The following is a 25,168-nucleotide window of genomic DNA, read 5'->3' as shown; positions in this document are numbered from 1 at the left end:
GCTTGATGTCAGCCATGAACGGTATTACAATGGAGGTCTGAGGAGGGAGCAGAAACAGAAATCTCCACCTTGTCTGTGACGGGCTGAGGCCATTTAAGGCTCAACATTGGCCAGGAGTGAAAATGGCCAATCAGTGACCTGAAATGAAGCAGTGTGGAGAATGGGGAGGGGGCAGGGGGCTGACACTTTATCCAGCTAATAAGAAAGGAGACTCCAGCCTCCGCCATTTTGACTGTACAAGAATCAAGGAGGCCTAGGACACATGGAGTAGGAAATATGGCGGCAGGCTTTAGACAGATCCTACCTCCTGCCAATCACATAAGGAGAGAGAAGGCCAGATTCCCAGTACTTTAAATCTGACATCCCTTACTCATTCACACACATTCAAATGAGGAATATTGAAGACATTGAACCCCTTTGTAGATGAACCATGTTTTCAGCATTACAATCTTTGCAGCCCAAGACAGGCAGCCTAAAGGATGTTGTGAAAATGGAAGGAATACTCTGAAGCCAACATTTCTAACTGGACCAAATCACTGAATTGGTAGTAAAATGTATGAGCAGCAAATCAGAATGTGCATGAATGTCTGAATCATTCATTTAGATACGCGGAAGGTTTCCGCAATGCAAGATTCATATTCAGAATCTGAAAACAGTCAGAAACCAATGCCCTCAAGCAGGAACATGACCTGATTTTCAACTGTGGATGATATAATACTAACAGCATTTGTAAATGTGACATTTCCTAAGCTGCTTATGCTGTGGGGTCTTATAATTTCACAGATAATACTTTCACATAATTAGCTACCATACAAATACCATCTTCTGCAAAAGTGAAATTAAATGTCTCCATATTGCAAAAAAAAACACACTAGGAAAAGAGTGGAACACTTCACACTTGTTGAGTCTTTCATTTTGATCCTGTCATCTGTGTCCTGTTTTATTAGCTTAAAAATATAATCTTTTTTTGAGCTATGTGTATTTTGAGAAAACTGTTTTAAATGTTTGTTTTTTAGCATCACTAATATTGCAGTGACTTTTCCCACTCAATTGAGGAAGTTAGAAAAAAAATCTGAATTACCAAAAATGTTACTGAATACCAACAAATTGCATATAGACAATACCACGTGTAGAGATTGTTAACTTTAATAAACATAAATATTCTTAAAATGTAATACATAAGAGGAAGAAGTTTCAATGTGCAACCATATACAGACAAATGTATTAATATGTATTCAAGAATGCAATGCAGATTGGGATTCAGTGGAGGTTACACCTCAGGAGTTAATTTTGATAGCAGCGTTAACTATTTGACTTAAATACCACTGATGTAAGGTTATACAAATATATACAGGGTATAAAATAATGTTATTTCACATGAATATGGTTTAAATGGACTCTTATTCAAAGTGTCCGTCTACCTTCCAGTGATCACCAAATGGGAGTCATATCTCCAACACTGGTGTCAGAGTGACTGCAGCTGCAACCTCCTCCTGTCTCGACCACGTGACGGTGGGAGTGTGTCTAGGTTCAATTCCCCTCCAGAAACTCAGCTAAATTCTGCTGCTATAAAAAAAAAATCTAACTTTTTGATTGCAGCAGAAACTTGCAGAGGTGCTGCATAGGTCTGGCACAGTGAGGACTGACATTCCCCCAGTGGAGAGGACACTGAAGGAGCACTGAGGTCAGCCTGAGGCGAGAGCAAAGCCGGAGGTAAGAACGCAATGAGATCCCTAATACTGATCAAAAATATGTTTTAACCTATGATTAAAAGTGGGTTTTTTTAAATTTAACTAATAGGCCTAGTGCATTTCTGCCATGCTAAAGTCTGTCAAAAAAAACAAAAGAAAAGTGTAATATTTTGTTTTTCTTAAATTGTATGATTCAAAGAACCATTAAAAAGAACAATGCCATTTTGCCAATTATTTCCACACACTTTGGCCTAATGACCTTGGGGAACACCCTGTTTGTAACATAAATGTACATACAAATTGAAAAATATATATTAGTTTTTAATATAAATATAATACATTATTATATATTATATTTTGTCTTGGTTTAAATGTACTCATATTATTAAATCTGAGTGATAAAAGCTACAGCGTCCCAGGCTAATCCTACAACACTACATCAAATATACTTAAGACATAAAAAGTGCAAGAAAATAGTGCAATGGACAACAATGTGGCATGTTAAATAGAATAAAACATGAACAGAAAGTCAAATTAAATAGTGTATTGGAATGAAATACTGCTTACTGTATGTAAAAATGTGGACAGTAAACTGATGAATGTGGCCCCAGTGCTCCTAAAAATGCTGAATCTATGAGACTTTAAAGGCTCTGAATGAATTCAGGCTTTACTATAGTTGTGTTCAGGGCAATTTGACTGATCGTCTAATTGACTGTGACAGAATACGGGGGTTTACTGAGATAAATGCAGCCACATCTTTGTGTCTGTGGTGTGGAGAGACACCAGTACACCCACCTAAAAACACCGCTAAACAAGAAAAATAAAAGTGAAAGATACCGGAAAATAATCATTTTAATGATTTATCTCATTAAGATGGAGGTAAATTGCGCAGATGTGATGTTTAGAGTGTAGGGTGAAACGTGTTTCTGAGGGTGGAGAATAAAAGCACCAGCACCAGATCCATCTCCACTTTTAAACAGTTGGGAGTTGAGTGTCTGTCAGCGAACACACACACGGCCGCATGACAAACGGTGGCCTTCATTCGCTCATGTCACCAACAGATATATAAGTCACACTGGCACCTGATTTATACACGAGCCGCAGACTATATGCTCCATTTACCGCAAAACCACAAGCGCATATTTCACCTGCAAACACAGCGAAGCCTGCCTCAGACATCCACCACCACCATGATGGCGGGTGGCGGGTTATTACACACACACACACACACACACACACACACACACACACACACACACACACACACACACACACACACACACACACACACACACACACACACACACAGAGAGAGACTATGGTCTTTCTTGAATTTTATTATGGAGCGGTTTTGAATTCAAGCGGTTATAAAGCTTTAAATGAGGGTAATCTTAATAAAACGCATTGAGTGGTCAAAAGAAATTTTAATGCGTGAGAACTTGTTTTTTCCCCCAAAATATATGTAACAACCCAGCAATTTACCAGAGTAATATCTATAAATCAAACTTGAGTAGAAGAAGTATTATCTTAAACCTACCTTTATTTTGAAGACCCATCTTTTCTTCTGCGGTTCCAAGTAGCCTAAAGACAAGCAACCGATCAAAATAGAGAGTTAAATCGGAACAAATAATACAGAATTGTTAATATGAGGTCAATAAATGAGTAAACGCGTTTTTAAAAGTATTTAAAGAAACACTCAAATGAACTCTGTGGAGCAGAGAACTACCGAGAACTGTGAGGATGTAAATAGTGTCTTCATCGTAAAAAATCGGGTAATTTCTTGACACAAAAATATTTTGTAAATACTAAAAGTCGTTATTATATTTTGCGAGCCCCCTAAAGACATTGGCCTTCATCATTACATTTTTTAAGGTCCTAATAATCAGTCATTGTAGAGAAAAATAAAATACGCCATTTTATTTTGCATATTGACGGATTATTTTACTCGTCATTTTTGGCTGAAGGAAGAATATGTCTTCGGACCGATTTCGAAGAATACACCCTGTTGCTGTTTATATTAGCTGCGATTGTTTTGCAAATGAATGTGTTGAAATATGTTGTTTATCGGATGTAATATTGGTGGATAACAGAGGGGGTTGGAGTAAATTATTCTTGCAAAAAAATATCCATAGGCCCAGGCCTCATTCTTTAAGTGGATTATCGAAGAATCAACATCTCTGGAAGTTGTGGTATGCAGTTAAGTTTTGGATTAGGTTCCTGCACTATAGTTTTGGATATAACATTTGCTGTGGATGCTTGTGTGCATTTTGACCATGCCTGTGCCAAACCCTGTGCCACAGTTACGTAAACCATGTGTCAAGTAAACGATGAGTTTGTCCAGAAGTAACGAAGTGAAGACGGTTCACTGCAAATCTGGGTGTAATGCTAGTAGCAAATATAGCCATGTCCATGCAGGAAATCAAAATAACAATGACCAAAAATATTTGCCCGTTCAACAAGATCACTAAGGAAATAATTGTACAGTAAACGTAGTGTGTGTTCTGGCTGAGTAATAAATAAAACAAATAAATGGTGAAGTTGGAAGTGTTGATGTCAAGTGACTGGATGTCACCGAGGCCAAGAGGAGTCACAGTCCGCCTGTGAGGCTCTGCTCCCCGGCTGGAGCGTCAGGGCCAGCCCGGTGAGAGAACCAGGGCGACAAATCACTCCCTGCTGCTTTCACACACATGTGAGCTGAGGAACCGTGTGTGTGTGTGTGTGTGTGTGTGTGTGTGTGTGTGTGTGTGTGTGTGTGTGTGTGTGTGTGTGTGTGTGTGTGTGTGTGTGTGTGTGTGTGTGTGATACCGAGAAGAAAACATCACAGTCAGAGAGCGCAGGCGCAGATCGCATCTGTGTGCGGGAGAAGCTGAAAGGCACTAAGGCAGCGGTCACTTCCCAGCGGACAGCCTCCTCTGCAGCCTCCAGACTCCCGCTTCAGAACAGACGTTTTAAAAGCCACGTGTAGCTGCGGAGGAAAGGGGACTCCCCACTGAGAGCAGGCTGAAGCCGCGGTGCACAGGGATGGATTTAAACAGATGATAGCTGACCGCATGAGGTACAGTAGACTCGGTCCTGATCAACTGCACTGTAAAGTCATTATCTGATGATTATCGGCTTGCTATAGACGCGGGGGTGTATTACGGTATTAGAGGCTTTGAAATACAGTGTCATCCCCCCTGTGAGGGAAGTCAACTGCGATAATTAGTGAAGTGAAGTCCCACGGTACGGCAATCTGATGATGAAGATTTTAATCTGACAGTTATGGGCAGACACAGAGGAGGATGGGAGCAGGAGTGTGAGATGGGTTGAAGGGGTCCAGCAAAAAACGAAGGCTGCCTTTTGTATTTTTTTCTGTGCATTTGTTATTGCTCATTTTAAGTTTTGGATACAATTTTTCAAAGTAGAATTACAATATTATCAAGTTAATTCATGCAAAATAGTTTGTTTAATCTACAAATAAAGACAGTTTTTATATTAAGCTAAACATTTGTATTATTATAATAATCGTTGTATTGCTCAATTATTTGAGATGTATTAGATGGCCATTTTAAGGTAATGAAATCATGGCGTGAATATATAACATTATTTTTAAATGTGTTTAAATGTGTTCGTTTTGTAATTATTAATAGGTCACCCTGGACATGACATTTGGTTTTACTATTAGTATTATTATTATTGTTATTGTTATTATTAATATTATTATGTTCTCTATGTAGCAGGATTGGAAAGTCAGCATGGGAGTTTCTTCGACAGTGGCATTTTAATTTTAATTTAAAAAAATTGTTTATTAAATGCCAGATCTCGGCTTTAATCTTTAGCGATTTTCCAATATTCATTTAGTTTCAGTATTGTAGTTGCACTGGCATGAAATAATGTCATATAGATATACTGTAAATATATCCTGTAGTTGAACGAGATGTTGGAAAATGTAGCCTACTTTTTTAACATGACCTAATTCTTGTTCCTTTCTGATCCATCATCTAAAATTATTTATTTGTCGTACAGACCATAAAGCTCCCCCCTGTTTATATTATGGCCTTTATGAATCAGGGTTGCAGACACAAAATGGCGGCAGTTGAATGTATTGCAGCTGTTACCACTTCTCACGTCCCAAACACATTTCTTTCCCAGCCTTTTAAGCATTTTTCATGTTTAAGTATGCACTGTGATTTCTGTAGACTCCTTTAATAAGGATGTGAATAATATGGACAGTTAATAATATGATGTAAGGCTACTGGTGGTGGCCAATAAGATAACAGGGGGGCTTTACATAACAATTGTAGTCCAATATACTTTAAGTATGATAAAACAGAACTTCTGTGTTCATATTTTTTACAGTGCTGACAGATAATAAAATGGCATAGTGTGTGTGCCCTGAAGACATTTCAGACTGAGAGTGACAGAAAGAGAAACAGGCTCCACGCTGCTCTGTTAAACAGCACCAGTGAAAGGCCCAGTTTCACACTGTAAAAAATGCTCTGTGGTCATTTCCCTGTCAGCCCTTATCTTTATTAGCGTTCACGAATGTCTCCATCAGTTTACACAAGTTGTGCCTCTCCACTTTCATGGCTGAGAGAGCGGCCGCTCTGTGTTTACAGGCCCACATGCCCTGTGTGCAACCCTGAGGAAAGAACAGCAGGGGAAAAGGGAACAGAGCTACAGGTTTACCACTGACGCACAGTAGCCTATTTGGTTAGTTTTTCCTAATTTCTTCAGTTGACAGTAATGCCGTTTATAAGACTGATGAGAAGTTGTGGTGAGAGTAAAAGTGAAATTTTAGCCAGCATCTGAAATATGAAAGTGTGAAGTGTTTACAGGACTTGAAATTCATGCCAGAAAATAACACATCTTTAGTTTTTGAAGCAAAAATAACTCAGCAGTTTGGAGGCAGACATGAAGCTTGGGGCAGCAGAGGGATGAGATGCAGACACAGATGTGGGGTTATGAAGCAGTGTGAGAGACAATCTGCAGTGCTCCTATAGGTGTGAGAGACAGACAATCCTATGAGTGTCAACCATGATGACAAGGATACATAATAAGCTCCATTTTAAGGTATTAGTTTTTTCATTGATTTCGGTCCTTTGCTGTTGGAAAAAAAGTAAACCATTAAGTTTGAAACTGCTTTCATTTGTGTTTCATAATTTATTTATAACCGAGGTTCACAGACAGTACGTCTCACACCAAACCGCACTCTCAATGGTATTTATACATTATTATTGCAGTAGGCTATGTCAGTCTGATATGCTGCTTAGGCTTTGTGCCACAATTCTCTAGATACTGGAAAGTATAGCTCAGTAAAATGTGTGCGGGATATCATGACCTTTTTCCAGGTGCAGATTATTTAAGTAAAATGCTGAACTGATGTTTAAGGTTTACCCCATTGTATGATGGGATGCAATAAAGGCTGTCCACAATGAAAACATGTTAGCCTTTTGATATAAGCTGAATGACTAAATACTATGTCTGCTTAAAGGAGTGGCCATCATCTTAGTGGTGATTTGGAATTGCATAAGCCTATATAATTTGGAATTGTTTTTGTATTGCGTATATTCATATATTTACTGTTTCTATACAATTTGAAATGAAAGTCTGTCTATATTGAATCTAACTATTTAAATGATCAGGAGTGGTTAAAAAAAACTGTGTAAACAGCAATAGTTCAAAACGCTTCAATTGTGTTTGCTAAACATGTTAGCTTAATATGTGGTTTCCGTTTATGTTAAATTGGAGCATTGGAACAATACCAGCAAAGGGTTGGCGTGGCTGGTATTTTTTCAATCTTGTGAGTGTGTGTGTGTGTGTGTGTGTGTGTGTGTGTGTGTGTGTGTGTGTGTGTGTGTGTGTGTGTGTGTGTGTGTGTGTGTGTGTGTGTGTGTGTGTGTGTGTGTGTGTGTGTGTGTGTGTGTGCGTGCGTGCGTGCGTGTCTGTTCACGTTTATATGTTTGTGTAGGTGTGTATTGAGATCAAAATGAAGGTAAAGTTCAAAGATTGGTCTGGTCAGCAGAAGTAAGGGCGGTGTTGGTTAAGAAGTTGGGAAGGGCACCCCGACGCATACGCCCCTGGTACAATTTTGAGTTGGCTAGCTTGATTAAAAACTGAAATTTATAAAAAGGATTGGAGCTTTGAACATTGTGTCTTTTGTTCTATTTTAGCTTTTTTAAATCTAGAAGTGAAATATCCTAAAATATGTTTAAACCACAAATAACCTGCTTAAGTTACCCAAGCTAGTGAATCTTCCACTTTTAAGTGACTTTGCTTTACAAACAACACACACTGGTGGCTGGAAACTTAGTCCAAATATCCTTGTTTTCTGCTGAAAAGTGTTCACTCTTGTATTACAAACAGCTGAGATGAGAAAAAATAATTATGGATTTTACATTTCTAATTTGTCATGTTAGCTTGACAAAATGGATTTTAAATCCTGATCAAAACACTGATGATTTGAGCAGATTTGTTCCACATAATTCCTCTAATCACACCTTTTAAACAAATACATTTGTGGCGTGCGGTAAAAATGTGTGTTTTCTGGACTTTTTTTTTTATTAAAAAATGAGTGAAAGACAGGGCGTTGTAGGCCTATATGAAGAAGCTGCCAACTGCTCCTAAATCTAGGATGTGTTAAATGAACAGTGTGTGTTCTGTGCCTTGTACACGCTTGACAATAAAAAGAGGACTCAAAATCCTCCTTTAAAAAAAGTAAAGGCTCAGCGCTCAATGCGGTAAACTAGCAGGGAATCCGCTGGGAAATGAGATTTATATTAGAAAAACCTCAGCAGACATTTCTAGAGCAAGACAGGTGATAGTATTACAGAAGGGAGGGATTTCTTTAAAATGTTATATTTGATATTTCAATTAATTTAACAGTGTGGTGAAAAAGTGTGAGATGATGGCCAAATATCTGCTCCACTGCTACATCAACACTTAACTTCAACTGACATTAAACAGAGGATATAATGCTACCCTGTCACATACAAAAAATAAAATATGAAATATGTCTGGGAAAACGCAACATTTTGAGCTAGTCTTTAGATTTATCATCAATGAACAATAGGGAAATTCATAAACACAATGATAAAATAAGTTGAATGTTGATGAAAAATGTAGATTTTGAGCATTGTAACTACTGTATTAATTGAGTGATTTTATAATAATAACAACCAGATCAACAAGAAAAACCACATTTATAACCATCATAATATTAATAATTCATATGATTGATCTGATTATAATACGTTTTTCACAATTAATATGATAATATAAAAAACTGCTTTTTAAAAATGTTTATAAATTATTTTTAAAAAACGAGAGACTGAGATCGAGTTAGTAAAGTGTCGCGTAGAATATTAAATAACTAAAGAAATAAAATAATCTTCCAAGTACATTTTGTCACACAAGCAAGTCTAGGTCACATGAGGTTGATGCAATGCTTTTTTGACAAAGGTTTGATTTTATATTCATCATTGTTTTGACAGTTAACAGTTTAATGTAGATCTTGGCCGCCTGCAGTTTTATATTTACACCCTCGAAATTTGGCTAAAAGCAACGTGAAATTCTTTGAGAAGGACAGTGTGAAAACACAGAGTATATAACATTTTCACTTTGTGTTTGAGCTGATTTTACTATGATATTCTGTAATTAAAGTATTTTTTAAATCCTGCAGAGATGCTGCAGGAAAAGCTTTCCGCTGTGACGGATGAATGTATGAGGGTGCAGACCGAGGGGGACAGGGACCCCCTAACAGACCAGTCCCGACTGGCCCTATCCACAGCTCCGAACATTCCCAGCTCCAGTGAGCCTGACCAGGTACGCAAGGAGACCCTCAGGTTCAAACAGTAAAAACAAACGGATGCTTCTAATGACTGCAGTTTGTACATTAATGGAATGACATGCTGATTTTTTCTATTAAAAAAAAATAATAATCAAAATATTTTCCGAAGCGAGATTCATATGAGAAATGAACAGCGGAAACATCTGTTTACACTAAAAACACTTAATTATAACAATAGGATATAAAGCCAGATGTTCATTAAGATTGAATCAATAAAGTACATTGAACCGATAGTGTATTTTTAATTTGACATGTGTTTTTGTATGCAGAACTTATTAATTACATTTTGTCTTTCTAGATGCCATAATTCTAATAGCTTGTGGTGTTTGTCTTGTGTGTGTGTGTGTGTGTGTGTGTGTGTGTGTGTGTGTGTGTGTGTGTGTGTGTGTGTGTGTGTGTGTGTGTGTGTGTGTGTGTGTGTGTTTGTGTGTGTGTGTGTGTGTGTGTGTGTGTGTATGTGTGTGTGTGTGTGTGTGTGTGTGTGTGTGTTTAACAGTGATTTGTGTCTTCTTTCAGAACATTGAGAACATTAAGGTTGTTCTTCATGAAAGGGAGCTGTGGAAGAAGTTCCACGAGGCCGGCACGGAAATGATCATTACTAAAGCAGGCAGGTTAGTAATGCAAACCATGTTTTGCCTGTACGAGGTGTGTGGACTTATCTGTATGCCTCATTTATATATTATTATTAGAAATTAGCTTAGTAAATCATTTCTGATATTCAGATACTTTAGCTTAGTAAAAACCTTTTTAGTAGTAAAAGTCCTACATTTTAAATAAAACTGCAGAAGTAGCAATATATTTAAGAATTTATAGTAAAGTACCCATTGGGTATAATAAGTACTTATTTGAAATGAAAGATCTTTTCTTTGTTGGTCAGGGAAAGATCAAGGATCAAGATGATCAACTTTTATGTAAAACACCAATATGTAAAGTAATACCAATATGTAAAGTAACTATTAACTTTAGTCGGACAAATGTAGAAGAAACAGGAATTCTGATCAGATAGGTATTATAAAGTAGCAGAAAATGAAAATATTCAAGTAAAGAAGAAGTATTTCAACATTATGTTTAGTACTTGAGTAAATGTATTTTCCACGACCGTTACTAATAGGTATTTTACAAACCACAAAAAAAGTAGCATTACACCAATAACACTAGAGTTCAGTCATCTTTTTAGGCAAAAGTCATTGCCTAAAAGTATATTTTAAATATGAATATGAAATGATGCTCCGTTTAAAAAAATATATTTTGTGGAAAAATACGGAGATATTCAAGGGATGGATTTAGTACGTCAAATGAGTACCATACCTTTCTGTGAGCATCTGTTTAAAGAGCTAAAAGTAACATATAGCAGTTATAAGTTTGTCTTTCAGGAAGAGACAGAACGTTCCTGCACCTACATAATTGAAAACACAAATGACTGCTCGGCTTGTTGGATTTAATGCGACCCGAGGATTAGATAGTGAGGCCTTTGGACATTTACCAGAGAATGAGTACACTCTCAGAGCGACCTCCACCTATCATTCCTCATGGGATGTTTTTTTTCTCTAGTACAAAATGTAAAAGGTCACCACATTTTTTCCTTAATGCTGCATAACTGTAAGAGATGGGCTTTCCCTTGTCCAGCTGATAAAGTGGGCTCTCAATCCTTAAAGCCCTTTGAAGGGCGGTGCGCTAGTTTGGCTGTGCAGCTGCTCTGGGAAACCTGTCTGGGTTTACCTACTGTCAGTCTGCTGCAGACATGCTGAAGTTCACACTGACATGGCTTCTACCTCCTAAAGCAACAGCTTGTATTATGAACTCACACCAGACTGAAATATAAAAGTTTTCCATTGTGCATTACTGACTGTGTTATAATGACAGAATTTGGTCACGTTTGAATCTTCATGTTATACAACAGTAAAATACTGACATTTGAGAAGATCATAAGGTCAATCACAGCATTGTTTATGTTTTCAGTAATGTGAGAGTCATTTTCAGTGCTTATCAAACGAATATTCAAATTACGAAGACAGAAATGATGACAAACAATGGAAACCATGTTAAGATTATCCTTAATTGTTCTCAGTTGTACTGAAGTAATCGCCAATAACTTCTGAACGTGTCATCTGCACTGGATTGTTACATTCTGTCAAATATGGCTTCAACAAGTGACAATGTATTTCAACATCTATCAGAGTCAAATGTGAAACCAATTTTGAATAAAATATTTGTTTAGTTCTCTTTAACCGATCCTACTATTAGTAGTAAAAGTACCTGTGCACACTCAATACTTGGTCTAATCGAAACTTGAACTGGCGACTTTTCGGTTCCCAAGCCAACTCCCTACAGACAGGCTGAAGATTAGAGTAACGATGGCAGTACATGACAAAGAACCATGTAAAGTTATGAACAGTTTAACAATGGAGGGAAATATAGAGGAAAGTCAGCTAGGCAATTTGAGGGGTGTCTTTAAAAGTACTTTGGCATTTAATTCATAATAATTATAAGCCAAAGCAGATCTATAAAATAACAACAATCTCTTCTAGCCGCATATTGATTTTAAGGAAATTGTATTTACCCAAGAACTGAGCCCTAGGGAACGCCACACAAATATGAGTAAATAAATTCAGACTAAATCATTTTGCAAAAGAAAACACTTACATACTGGTTTCAGATTAAAGTGCAGAGAATTACATCACTGAAAAGTCAGGGAATAGTGAGGCCAACTGTTGCCGTTTGTATTTGGCTTTAGTTTAGATTGTCATGTCCGATAAAGGGCTTTTTCCACCAACACATTAGCAGCGTCAAGTCTGATGTTGGACTTTTCCGCATGCTGGCAGAATGGATAATTGGTATAATGGAACTGTGTCAAGAAATGTGGGCAGTCTACAGTCGTACATATTTATCTACAGTATTTCAAACACTGCATACGAAGCATTAAGGTAATGTATCAGCAAATAACTGTTAGATGTTAAAACGTTTTCTGACAACAGCTCAATCATTTCTTGGAACATATAAATCTTTCAACATGTCCCTATGAGCCAAATAAAGCATCATAATTGAGAAGACAGGCGTCAGATTTCATAAATTGGGAGATTTAAAGTTACTTGTCAGCAGGGTGAGGGGCCTTTATCTTTAATTGTCTTTGATGACTTTGATTTGATGTCTTGAACCCATCCAGGGTTACCATGCATCCCACTGAACTACGTCCTTTTGTCTCATATCCCATCCCATAAAATATGACAAAATTCTATTAGGGCCTCGGTCAGTTTAAAACAGCCTTCAGTGGAAACAATGCCCATGACATGCAGGGTATGTCTCCTTGCAGGGTATTTCTTAAAGAGTCAGTCTTCAGCATATGATGCAGTAGAAGAGTAGTATTGAGTAGTAAGTGGAATTCTATGTGAAAAAGGAAAAAACCTTAATGGCCAAGAGTCAGTGTGTGCCATGGTCACCCTGATGCCATGTGTATTTTGAGGGAAAAGAAAAAGGAGCTTATTTAAATAATAATGGAAACACATACATAACACATTAACACAAAAATGTTTTGGAACTCCATTTTTTAACTGTACTGGTATACGTCTATCATGATAAGTACAACAATCAGTGTAAAATAATCCAAATTACTTTAAAATGCAAATCCTCAAAGGTTAGGCTATACAGTATGAGGAGCATTAAGCAAACAACATTTTGATGAGTAAAGTTATCTTGAAATAATATCTACCTGAGCATACGGTCATTCTCCCTCTGTGTTATAAACCAAGTCTCTCGGTGCTTTGTTACATAGCTGACCCATGCATTTCAGTGCATGAGAATCCCTGCGTGGCTAGCTAATGGCCGCTGTCTGCACTGCATTCATACTGTGGCTATCGTTAGCCCTGTTTGCGCTGTTAGCTGATAGCTGACTTAACAATGTTTGGAGCCATGGAGACTATCATTAATAGAATTGCTATTCTGTTTCAGTATTCTGTAAAGAGAACCTTTGACGCTCATATTGATATAGTATATGTAGTAGTAGTACGATTTCTGAAATTGCTTTGGGTTGTGGTGTGGCCACCCAAGATTTTCAGTTGCCCGCTCTAGCCACACTTTTAAAATGTTTCTGCAGGTTCAACTGAGTGTGTGGTCCATGCAGTGTGGATCGGAAGGGTGTTGCGCTTTAAGTCTGAGAGTGAAGGTTGAAATGCACTTTTCAAAGTCAAGTCAAAATGTTAAGTGTTAGGGCTATCATTCTAAACACTACATGATAAATTGACTGTCAGATGAAACTGCTAAGAGTCAGGATTCCTTTGTTTTCTTACTTTTTTTTAGTCACGTCTGAAAACAGCTTCTAATATGGATGAAGCCAAAACGGATGACGCTAATAACACATCAATTAAAGAGGATTCTACCTGATCATAAACCTAATAGCATTTAAATCACCATTAAAAAACCCTGATAAATATGTGCTTACGAGAAAGCTATCATTCAGGAAATATGATCCACGCTTGCCTGTTGTAATAGTTACACAACACATTTTCATGCTTGTGAGTTTTCCATGAGCAGAGTGGCCAGAAGTAGCAGGCTTTAGAACAAGAAATATAAATATTTGCACAAATTTAAAAGTATATTCATGATCATCATTATGAAACAATGTAAAACACATCTGCTTTATCAAAAATATTTGGGAAATAGGGAAAAGGGATCTTAGTAATTGGGTGTGCTGGTTTAAAAAGTGTTTGAGACCCACAGTTGTAATGTGCAAGGGTCAGTGCAGAGGTGGCAGGGGAGGAGGTACAGATGCAGAGCAGCTCGCCACATTTTTCCAACACTCTGGGATGAAATTTGCCCCGTCCTCTCCCATACAGCACCTACAGAGACCAGTAGACTTGTTATTGTGAGTGTCATTGTGCAGGCGTAATCCTCCCTCTTCAAAGCACCCAGTGCAGCTCTTCCCTCACTCTCCCTTTTTGTACACAGCCCGTCAAGAGAGCAGCGGCTGGTTGATAAGAGGAATCCGGCGCCCACAATAGGCCGAGTCTACTAGGTTGTAGCGCTTCATCATCCCCCCCAACACTCCTTTTGATCTTGCCGTGGTACTGGAGATTCCCAGAGAGGGAATGGATCACTGGAGGGCCTAAACATGTGGGATTGTTAAGAGAAACAGCTGGCTGGGCACAGACACACACATACACACACACCCTGACACTGATATCATACACACACTCTCCAACTTCCATTTCTCATGCTCCTCTTAAATGCACTCACTTAGTCACACCACCGTATGTATATGTATGCCTTCATGATGTCTGCCTTCGGAAATCAGTTTTCTAGATTCACAATACCTAGGATTTTTTGTTGATGTAGAAGAGATGCAATTCCAGAATACATTATGTATGATGTATTCTAATATTTTGTACTATCAAAAATGGATGTTTCATCTCGTTAATCCAAACTGCAACATTGGCCTAATTTTGTCAAAGATGTTAAAGACATATCTCTCGTAGTGTAAATGTTAAAGCAAAAATACTCAACAGTGGTTCATCAACATTTTTGAAAAGAAAACATAATTTTACAACATGGTATATGCATTCCAATCAATGAAATGATCGTATTATTTAATCAAAGCTCTTAACAATAAATGGTTAAGATGTATTGGTTCCAATACAGATCAAAGTTTAACTGGGCTATTTAAACTTGTTATACACTTGGTTAAGTAAGCCTTAGTAACTAAGACCGTGTTGGATCACTTAACTGTGTCTGCAACCCACTCTCTGACCCACCATTTCTGTAACTTCCTGAATCATAATCCCAAAACCCTCCCCCTGTACTCTGCAATTATCCGGTGTGCAGAGTTGAAAAGGTAAGCTTGTTACAATTTATTGCCTCTCCCACTAACTATGAGATCAAGTGTTGCTGTTCTGAAAAGGTAAAAATCATTTTTGCCAAAGACATGGTCAACAGACATGTCATACGACTTAGTTTGTTTCTAGCCTTAAAAACAAAGAAACCTTTTTATTCGAGAACTTTTATTTGTGTTTAAGATTGTGTTGCATCCAGTTCATCTGTCTGGCTCAACAGCCAGTTGAGTGAGCGGCGAAGCCCTTTACTAGGTAGTCATGGGCATATTACACAAAGCCAATGGCCACATGTGTTGACACAGGCCTCCATCTGCTCTTTCTGTATGGTGTATGTGGAGCCAGAGATGAGAAGAGGTCTGTTTTGAATGTTCCTTTAAGATTAACCCGTCTTTCTGTGAGGATGATACCGGGACTGATCTCTTTTACTGATTGGATTTGAGGCCAGGGAGAGAGATTTAAATTACCTTCCCTCAATCCCCCTCCTCTCTCTCTCTCTCTATCTTACGCGTTGGAGTATTTACAGTAACATGATCAGATGGTGTGAGGAACTATGAACCTTTGAAGAACGGCATTAGCACCAATCGGAACAGTTGATATGTAGACCCGGATTTTGATGCTACGCCATTTGCCTATAAAGCATGCTAGGCTTTCATGAGAGTGTCCTCCAGTGTTTGAACACGTTGCCATGGGTAGCAGCCTCAGATAAACTGCAGGCCTTTTTGGACCGTAGCCTCTTAAGCAATAAGGAGTCGGCTATCTAAACTGTTGTCCGATCTCGGGTGCCATTAAAAACCACTTAGGGCTTTATAAGGGGTGCAGAGCCCTTTGCGAAATATCCTTTAGGGCAGATGGGATGAAAACGTTTTTGGTTTCCCAGAAGAGGTCAGGAAAGGTAGCTCCCTTCATGTGTTTTATGGCTTTGAGTGCTATATTAACATATTCTGTCTTTTAGTCTGGAGGCATTTAAAAGATGAAAGATATAGCGTGTTCCCATACTTTTTATGGCCTCTCAGTATCACAAGTATTACAGGATTTCAATCTCCTCAAATATAAATGCCTGCAAGGAGACAAATCACTACAAGGCCAGAGATTTTGACACCAAGGACAACATCAAGGGACATGATGAGGGAAGTGTTAGCAAGTTGGGTTAACTCTATAGTGTGCCAATGAAGGGTTATTTGTAGGCACATTGGATCCTTACTTAAAAAGACGATTTTTGCAATAAATGCCAAAAATACAGACCTTCGGTAAAAGTCCCTGAAAATGTTTTCTTTAAGGAACAGACAGTGTATATAAATCCTTCTGGAAGGTTCAAACCACACTGATAGCCATTTAGAAATGTGTGTGGGTGCTAACATTTCCTTCATATTCTTCAACAGGAGGATGTTTCCCAGCTACAAGGTTAAAGTGTCTGGGATGAACCCCAAAACTAAATACATCCTACTTATTGACGTTGTTCCAGCTGATGACCATCGCTACAAGTTCTGTGATAACAAGTGGTAAGTTTGCAATTGCAAAGCCATACATGACCTTTGTTGAAGGTCACCTCATGGACTTCTTTTAGTTGTTCTACGAACCAGTAACTTAGCCAATGTTTGACATCGCTGTGTATCTGGCATTAAGAATTGTGCTGACTTCACTTCTCTAGACCATGTTCTTAGTCCCAATTTTACATTTCATTGGTTTTATTAAACTGATTTATGTCTTTTAAGCAAATGACACTAGACATTTGAAATTGACTTCTGTCCTGTTAGGGTAGAATCATTATGCTTTAGTAATGGAGGAATAAGGGCTAGAGTAATACCAGTCCTTTGTTGCTTCCCAACACTTATTGTCAGACAAGAACATCATTTGCTAATTATGAATATTCTTCAAACCACATCAATAATACTAATTATATCTTTTTGTGTGTCCATTGCAAGAATAAAAAGAAAAGAAAGACACCCTTGCGCATGGTAACTACTGTATGGTAAACATTAGAAATAGGTTGTGATGATGGTTAGTAACAATGGTCAAGGCAATACTTGACAAGGCATCTAACGGGCCTTGTGCATCAGTATGATAACTTTTACAATAACTTTATGTATTGTTTTAAAAAACATACTCACAGAAGTGGTTTGCAGCTACTTTTTAACTCATTCTTAACTTATTATAATTATTCATATATTTATTTTTCTGCGCAATGTACAGTAACAGGTCATCAATATCAATTCGAGGGCTCTCAAACAGCTGGAGCATGCAGTGCATGCTTGGCGCAACAGTCAGCAGAACGTTAATGGTTCATTCGTTTGGATTTTCACATCCTTATATTGATAGTTTTTGGTGTGGATTTTGAGTTAGTGAAGGAATGTGCATCACCAAATATATTAAAATTTCAGCCAAGAGCGGTCCCGCTGTATCACCTATGGCTACTGTAAAGATGTTGCGCTCTTTTGCTGTTGTTTTAAGACAATATATATTTTAATATATATTATACAAAATAGGGATCTAGCCAAACCAATACATAAATATTGTACTTCCTCCCTATCTCCATGAATGGAAGGGAGTAAGCGACATTATGTGTGCTTTAGTCATCCTGTTGTTAGGTAAATTATATCCTTTTATCAAAGAAGAACTTGACTCCTCAGATAACTATCATTTCCTTTATTCACCAAAGATGCACAACATTTACTAAAATCTGTTGAAAACCAGAGATAATCACAAATAAAAATAAATCAACTTGTCTGGAAAGGACAAAAACACAAAGACAAAAGAACCTTCCAATGTAATTGTTAATTGCAAATTAATTATTTTAATTGTTGCAAACAGAAGATAAACAACGTCTTGGTTGGTGTTAATGCAAATCATCATTGGCTAGAGTTCCTTACTGCATGCAGGGATAAGACATTGACAAAGAAAAAAAAGACTGAACTCAGTCATTTTGCAGTTGCACTTGTACTGTATCTGGAGGCATTGAAATTGCTGTTCTTAATCCACCAGTTTGACATCAGAACTAGCACTGCCGTTTGTTCATGGGTGGGGAAAAAAAAGGTTTTGCCAAGAAAAGCTGAAAAGAACACAAAATAAGTAATTCAACAGCCATTTGCTTTTGATGTTTAGTCATGGCCTGGCCATAGTGGGGTTCTGGTGTTTCTCAGCGACACCTTAGAGAAGCAAAATAAGTAATGATGTCTTAACAGAGCCCCCCCCCCCCCCCCCCCCTCGGATTTAATACTGTGAGGATTAAGATCAATGGTAATATACGCCTTTATATTGCTCCATTATTGTAAAAAAGATTTGGTTCATGTGGCAACAGGAAATGGCTATAGAATACCTTACAGTAGTTTGTCTTTTACTTATCAAACTTTGCTTCCGCACGTCTCTCAATCTGTTTTCAGGATGGTGGCTGGCAAGGCCGAACCAGCAATGCCTGGCAGACTCTACGTGCACCCTGATTCCCCCGCCACAGGAGCTCACTGGATGAGGCAATTGGTGTCATTTCAGAAGCTCAAGCTTACAAACAATCACCTAGACCCTTTTGGGCATGTGAGTACAGATTAATAAGTACTTTTTATAACTCAACGAAATGGTTCATGTCATTACAAAATGTATTGGATTATCGATATTTTTCTAACAGTGAATGATTATATTTTATTTACCAATTTCCTTGCTAGTATGCAGTATGAGAAAATGGATACATTTCCTAACATAGCTTTAGAATGGTTTAACTTAGTAATCAATGGTACATCATTTGGTTGTATTGTAGACTTAGACTGTCTAACACATGCACTTGAACACAGTTTGCTGAAATTGAAATATGTTGTTGATGCATGTACAAAACAGCAAAAGGAGAAGGTGGTTTTTACAGGAAGATTTTTTAAGAAAGGATAAAAGAAACTGAAGAGGCAGAGGCTGCTGAGGGAGGTGCAGAGTGTGACTGTGGCAGCGCTCCCCAGGGGGACTCTGGGTTAGCTTGTCTAAAGCCATCTCATCAATGGGCGGGCTCATTAGGTTCATAACCTCTCAGATCAGTGGTGGGGCCTGCTGTCGGATTGAGTGGAGTGCCTGGCCAGTGATAAGGGTGAGTAATGAGGACATAGCGAGTTTGAGCCCAGGCAGAGACCCGATGACGCCCAGACTGAGAGGTCTGTAGTTGGGCAGGGCTTTTCACAGTGGAGTGAAGGAACTCTCATTCAGTACTAATTATACACTTGGCAGAATGTGTAAAAGTTAATAGTTCAACAGTGGTACTCACTCATCTCCTTCTCTAGGACTGCCCTTTAAATTACACAATCTCAATTGTAGAGTGCAAACTAAAATGTTTCCATATTGGTAATTTCTTACATAAACGATTTTAAATCGCAGTTCTTTGCCATATTAACATTTGAAAATGTACCTTGTCCTATTGTAGAACACTATGTTCTGGTGCTATAGAACCAGTCTTCTATGGTCTATATTACAGGACTAGAGACTATTCCCAAGTTCCTTAATTTTTGCACCAAAACCCTCATCCCATCTTGACAATGGACCTGCCTTGAGCCCATCAGCAATACAAATTATCTCCTGTTTTCTGTGATTTAGAATAGATTTACTAGTGATCCACAAGACGTCAAAAGGAATCTCAACTTCAATGAAGTTAACTCATTTCAGACATTGGTGACTGGGTCGTACAATCAAAAATAACAGACAACAGTCTTGTATGACGATCATTAAACTTGTGCCATGACTTATTCAGACCGTTAACAAAGGAATCACAACACCAGACTTAACTAAGGTGTTGCCGAATCATCCAATAATTACATTCTTGTATAGCTATATGGTTGGGTCATACATGCTAGGGTAAATAAAATCTTAATGTCAACAACTAATTGCAGGCAAATATCAGTTAAAGCAAATAATAATGCCTGAATGTTTTTGTAAGGGGTAGATGAAAGCAAATACCTTCTTTAGCTCTTCACGGTTCTGAGGAAGTCTACCCTGATCATCCCTGTACATTCTGACAGTCACCCAGGAGTCTCCAGTATCACCCTCAAACAGCAGCCAGACAGCAGTGCAGACAAAGGTCAACAGAGAGCCTCTGGTGAATGAGCCAATAGCTTATCTGTGTGTCCCTAGCCTTCCTCAGCAACAGGAGCATGGGAGCACGGGGCCTTTCTGATTTCAACCTGAGCCTATACCCTCCATGCCCTGTTCAACCTTCGTGTCTCTTTGAGAGCCCCCTAAAGGAGAAGTCTCCTTAGGAGAATGTCTGGCAAATGAGGGGAACCAAAGTCCAGAGCTTGATGGTTATCACCACTGACAGAGCTGGACTAGTGATGACCCTGCACTACTGTTGCTAACGCTTGGCTTGGCTTAGCACTCGGCTGCGGTGAACAGGCTGGTGCTAGTGAGCTGACCTGCAGCAACCCAAACAACCTAAAAAAGCAAGCTCATTGAATGCTACCTGCTTTAGCAGTTCATTATATTTAGGTTCCAGATCAAGAATGACTGGGATAAGAAAATGCATGTTATCTAAGGCAACAATGCTGCACTTGAAAGGCTCAATTCCAATGAGGAACTAAACAGGGAATGGGTGGTAAAAGGCATGGTATAACATGCATGTAAGCCAACAGTTGTTAAAAGGCAATTTATCCTATCAAGCTAACCTCTGGCCTCACAATAATATCAAATAAAAGCATAAATATTTTGTACCTTTGGCATGATATTTGGAATGTTGCACGGGTGGTTAACATGGATACTTTGGTGAGAGTGGTAAAAATAAAGTGTACAAGACTATAGTGGATTTTCATAGACCGCTGCTGTCAGAAGTTGAAAATGAAATGTCTTATATTCTCTTCATCCTCCTAGATCATCCTGAACTCTATGCACAAGTATCAGCCCAGACTACACATAGTTAAGGCCGATGAAAACAACGCCTTTGGATCTAAGAACACTGCCTACTGTACTCATGTCTTTCATGAAACAGCCTTCATCTCTGTTACCTCTTATCAAAACCATAAGGTACAGCAACTAAAACACTGCATAGAAAAGATATCAACATAAAATGATGAATTATTCCTAGTTTTACACATGTAAAAGTAAAACTTCTTAGTGTTACCTGTTTTTATACAGATGACCAGGGATTACAAAACTTTTTTCTGTATGAAGCTATATCATGATCAACTATAACAAGATATGAAAGTTTAGTAAATGTTTATAGGTGTAGATTGATCACATTTAACAATAACAGTGCGTATAGAGGTGCATTACCTTAAAGGGTAATATAAAAAACTGAATAAAATCATTTGTTTCTAGATCACTCAGCTGAAGATAGAAAACAATCCGTTTGCCAAGGGATTCCGGGGTAGTGAAGAAGGAGATCTGCGCGTCTCAAGACTACAAGGGTATGTTTACACAAAAAGGAACCAGTAAAGTAAAACTGATCCTGTAGGACCATTTAGCACACTGAAAGTCTCTCGTAAACATCAGCTGTTCAGAAGCCTTTGTGTATGGATGTAAAAAACAAAGCTTGCCTCCTTGAAAGACTGTGTTGAGTGGTAATGCAAGCATGGTAGATTGATTACTTTGTTCCTTTGTTGCTGCTATGTATAGGAAAGAATATCCAGTGATTTCCAAGAACATAGTCCGACAGAGGCTCATCTCCTCACATAGTCACCTAGCAGGAAAGCTTGGAGCAGGAGTTCTCACAGGACACCCTCAAGTACTGTCTTCTTATCAGTATGAGACTGGGGTTCCTTTGTCTAACTCAGACCCCCAAGATCCTATCTCGAACCACTTTCCTCAGAGCAGAGATCCCAGCCTTCTGTATCACTGCTTCAAACACAGAGGTATGTTCTTAGACCCTTTTCTTTCAGCCATTGAACAGAATCAGATGTGCACATTAAGAACTTCCTGTTTTAAAAGAAACTATGCTGTTGATCATATCCCTTTGCAGATAACGCCCGACACCTAGAGCTTGGATGTAAGCGGCCATATCTGGAGACATCATCTGCAGTCTCAGAGGAGCATTACTTTCGTTCAGCAACGTCTTATGAGTCGCCCTTACTGTCGCATCCTTACTGCACTGAGGCAATCACCTCTAGAGAAGCTTGTATGTACGGCAGTATGGAAACAGAGTCTGGATCTGGGGTAGGGGATACAGATGACCTGACCAACCCCTCTTCAATAAATTGCAACATGTGGGCGACAATGCAGCCCTATCCTCGTTATGGCATGGAGGGTGTGCCCTACCAGCCCTTCACAGCTCACTTCACCAATACTGCCACAGTCACACCAGTTGTACCACAACCAACATCATCAATGGCGTCTCGACCACCTTCTGACTTGGGGGTCTACAACCCAGCTACGGTTCAGCGAGGTCTGCCCGTTATACCTCCTTCGTCCTCCTCTTCATCCTGCTCTCCAGCTGTTTTGGGTTCCAGAGATAGGTCAGGGCATCCACCTTTGTACCACAAGAAGCCAGGGTCACCGCTCCGGCCTCACAGAGATTTCTCAGCCTATCCCTCACAGGGTACAATATCAATCCGGGATCCATCCTATCAGTACCAAGTTGGGCTGAGTAGCGCAGGAACTCACTGGACTGACAGCTAACATGGACAACTGTAGAACCCATTTTTTTAAGGTAAAAATCTGAAATAATCTAGGTTCAAAACCCCACTTTGTGCTGCTGATGCCAAGCAACAATAATGAAGTACAGCCATGACCATTGCCAAATTGCACTCCAAAACCACTCAGATACATTTGTTCTCACTGAAGCACCATGACATACAACATTGTATGTGGTGTGGTGAACAGTGGCGGACCCCCTTACTTATGCAGATGTTTAGCATATGAACAGCACAAAGTCTATCAGAGGCAAAAGTAAGCTCAAGGGAACAAGACGTGTTGATGAGTTTGCAAAGTCTGAGAGTAGCTCACAACATCCATAAAGTGTCAGCTACCTAACCTAGAGTAAAGAGGATAGCTTTCCAGAAAAAAACAAAGATGAAGTCAAATCAATAAATGCTGTGCTTGCCCTTGAAGAGGAAGAGAGGTTTGTAAAATATGTGTACATGATTGTTTTTTCAGTGAAAACTGAGCAATAAGGGTTCCTTCACTTCTTGTTGAGCTCCACCTTGATAGAGCAAGATTGCAGTTATTCCACATTTTTCTTATTGTCAACAAAGAAGAGATAAACAAACTACTTTGTTAGCCTACCCTGCCTGTATTACAAATATGTAAGCTGATTGGGGTGAAAATGTATATCTTTAAAAACTGGTCACAAATATACAGTAAGTACAGTCTCAACATTTCCCCAAAACAGCAGGCAATTGTAGTTTTGTACAAAATCAAATTTGTTGAAAAATGTTTTCATCTGTAATTTGAGTTGGTGCAGACAGTCAACTCAAGTCCACATACTTATCTCAATGCAAAATAAATCTAACGCATCCTATAAGTCGCTGCGGCAAGGTGGTATACTTAATAAATATGGAGCAAGTACTTAATATACTTAGTAAACGTATGCAACAGTGCTGCTCATTGATGATGAACAAAAAATGTGTCGTTTCAATTTGTTCATGGCACTTCAAAAAAATACACAAAACCCACAACTTTTAGAAGGGCCTAGGATTGGGTTTCAAAAGGGTATTAAAGATTTAAAAATCCCAGCCAACATACCTGGAATCCTAATTATTTATCTGTGCCAAATGAGATTTGCTACAGTGTAATGTATAGGGTAACAGTGCATTGAGTTCACTGCCAGGATCATATCATATCCACAAATATATTAAATTAGCCAGCTATTTATGAGAGTTTATTTTCCCATATTGTACATACAGATTATTTAAATGGAGGAATATGTGCACCAAAAATCATCAATTAAAAAAGTTGTTAGTGAATGGGATACTTTTAACAAGCCTATGATGTTTGCATACTAGCAATCATCAGAAGAAATGTTGTGAGTCAAGACTTAGCAATACTACTGTGGTTGTTCGTCAAAGCTTGATTCAAAACAATATTTTTGTGAAACGGGACAGCAACCTGATGCGGGCTTAAGGAACATTTTTTAAGCCATGGTGAGTACTGGAGAAGAGAGCTGCACACAAATCCTACTTACTTACTTGGAAAAAAAATCCTTGCTACTACAAATAGAAAACAGGATAAGCATGCTGAACGCTGAAAGAAGAAGGCTCTTTGTAGCCATGAATCCATGGGAGTGTAAACTTGCAATGACAAGGAAAGATGATCTGTATGGTATGAAGATGATCTCTCATGCATTAGTGCATTGTCCCTTCATTTTAAATTATGTAAAATTACATTTTGAAATATATGGACATTTTTGCACTCCTAATGAATAAACATTTTCTTTCTTCTTCTTCTAATTGTTGCTATATTTAATTATAGACCAGCATTGTACTTATACATTTTAACCCCACTTTATAAAGAGATGACCATGTTTGGCCTTTTTCAACTCATTATGGATAATAGGGACCTTTTTGATTGTTTGCTTTTATGGATTTAAAAGAGAATGTCACAAAAAAGTTTTTCTTGCTCAATTTCATAATCCACAAAACACAACAGTTTAAAAATATATATATGTATAGTAAAGATGTTTTACCAAAAAGCCATACAATAGTCAAAATGCTGATATTATAATACCAGGTTGCCAGTTATTCCAGTGTTCTGTCCGCAAAAAACTCTGTACATTATGACCTTGAAATTTGAATGTAACATTACATCACTAAAGTTATGCTATGTTTGTATATTACAAAAAATACAAAAAACATTCTTAGGAAATGTTTAGGATACAATATTCAAGTTGTTCATGACTGAACTAGTTTAATGTTCAAAACACAATTTATAAAATATAG

General features: G+C 38.3%; 1 protein-coding gene across 3 annotated transcripts; it reads left to right on the top strand.

Annotated features, from left to right (window-relative positions):
• Positions 1-1,597: 1,597 nt before the first annotated feature.
• Positions 1,598-25,004, top strand: tbx4 (T-box transcription factor 4). 3 transcript variants are annotated; one of them, XM_063906350.1, is made up of 9 exons: positions 1,598-1,713; positions 9,352-9,494; positions 10,036-10,130; positions 16,721-16,840; positions 18,719-18,866; positions 21,168-21,320; positions 21,615-21,703; positions 21,912-22,147; positions 22,255-25,004. In XM_063906350.1, the coding sequence occupies exons 2-9, from the start codon at positions 9,354-9,356 to the stop codon at positions 22,908-22,910; spliced, it is 1,638 nt and encodes a 545-aa protein (XP_063762420.1). In that variant the 5' UTR covers positions 1,598-1,713; positions 9,352-9,353; the 3' UTR covers positions 22,911-25,004. The 3 variants fall into 3 exon arrangements, with proteins under 3 accessions (XP_063762420.1, XP_063762419.1, XP_063762421.1); XM_063906349.1 differs by lacking the exon at positions 1,598-1,713 and adding an exon at positions 4,558-4,746; XM_063906351.1 differs by lacking the exon at positions 1,598-1,713 and having other exon boundaries at positions 9,386-9,494; positions 10,016-10,130.
• Positions 25,005-25,168: the final 164 nt, after the last annotated feature.

Source organism: Eleginops maclovinus, chromosome 18 (genome assembly GCF_036324505.1).
Source record: "Eleginops maclovinus isolate JMC-PN-2008 ecotype Puerto Natales chromosome 18, JC_Emac_rtc_rv5, whole genome shotgun sequence".
Taxonomy (NCBI): Eukaryota; Metazoa; Chordata; class Actinopteri; order Perciformes; family Eleginopidae; genus Eleginops; species Eleginops maclovinus.
The sequence above is the reverse complement of the archived record's forward strand: the minus strand, read 5'-3'. Positions and strand labels throughout refer to the sequence as shown.

Coding starts and splice junctions, on each gene's coding strand:
- tbx4 (XM_063906350.1), top strand. CDS start 9,354: ATGCTGCAGGAAAAGCTTTCCGCTGTGACGGATGAATGTATGAGGGTG. Junction 18,867..21,167: donor ACCTAGACCCTTTTGGGCAT/GTGAGTACAGAT, acceptor TCATCCTCCTAG/ATCATCCTGAACTCTATGCA. Junction 22,148..22,254: donor TCACTGCTTCAAACACAGAG/GTATGTTCTTAG, acceptor ATCCCTTTGCAG/ATAACGCCCGACACCTAGAG.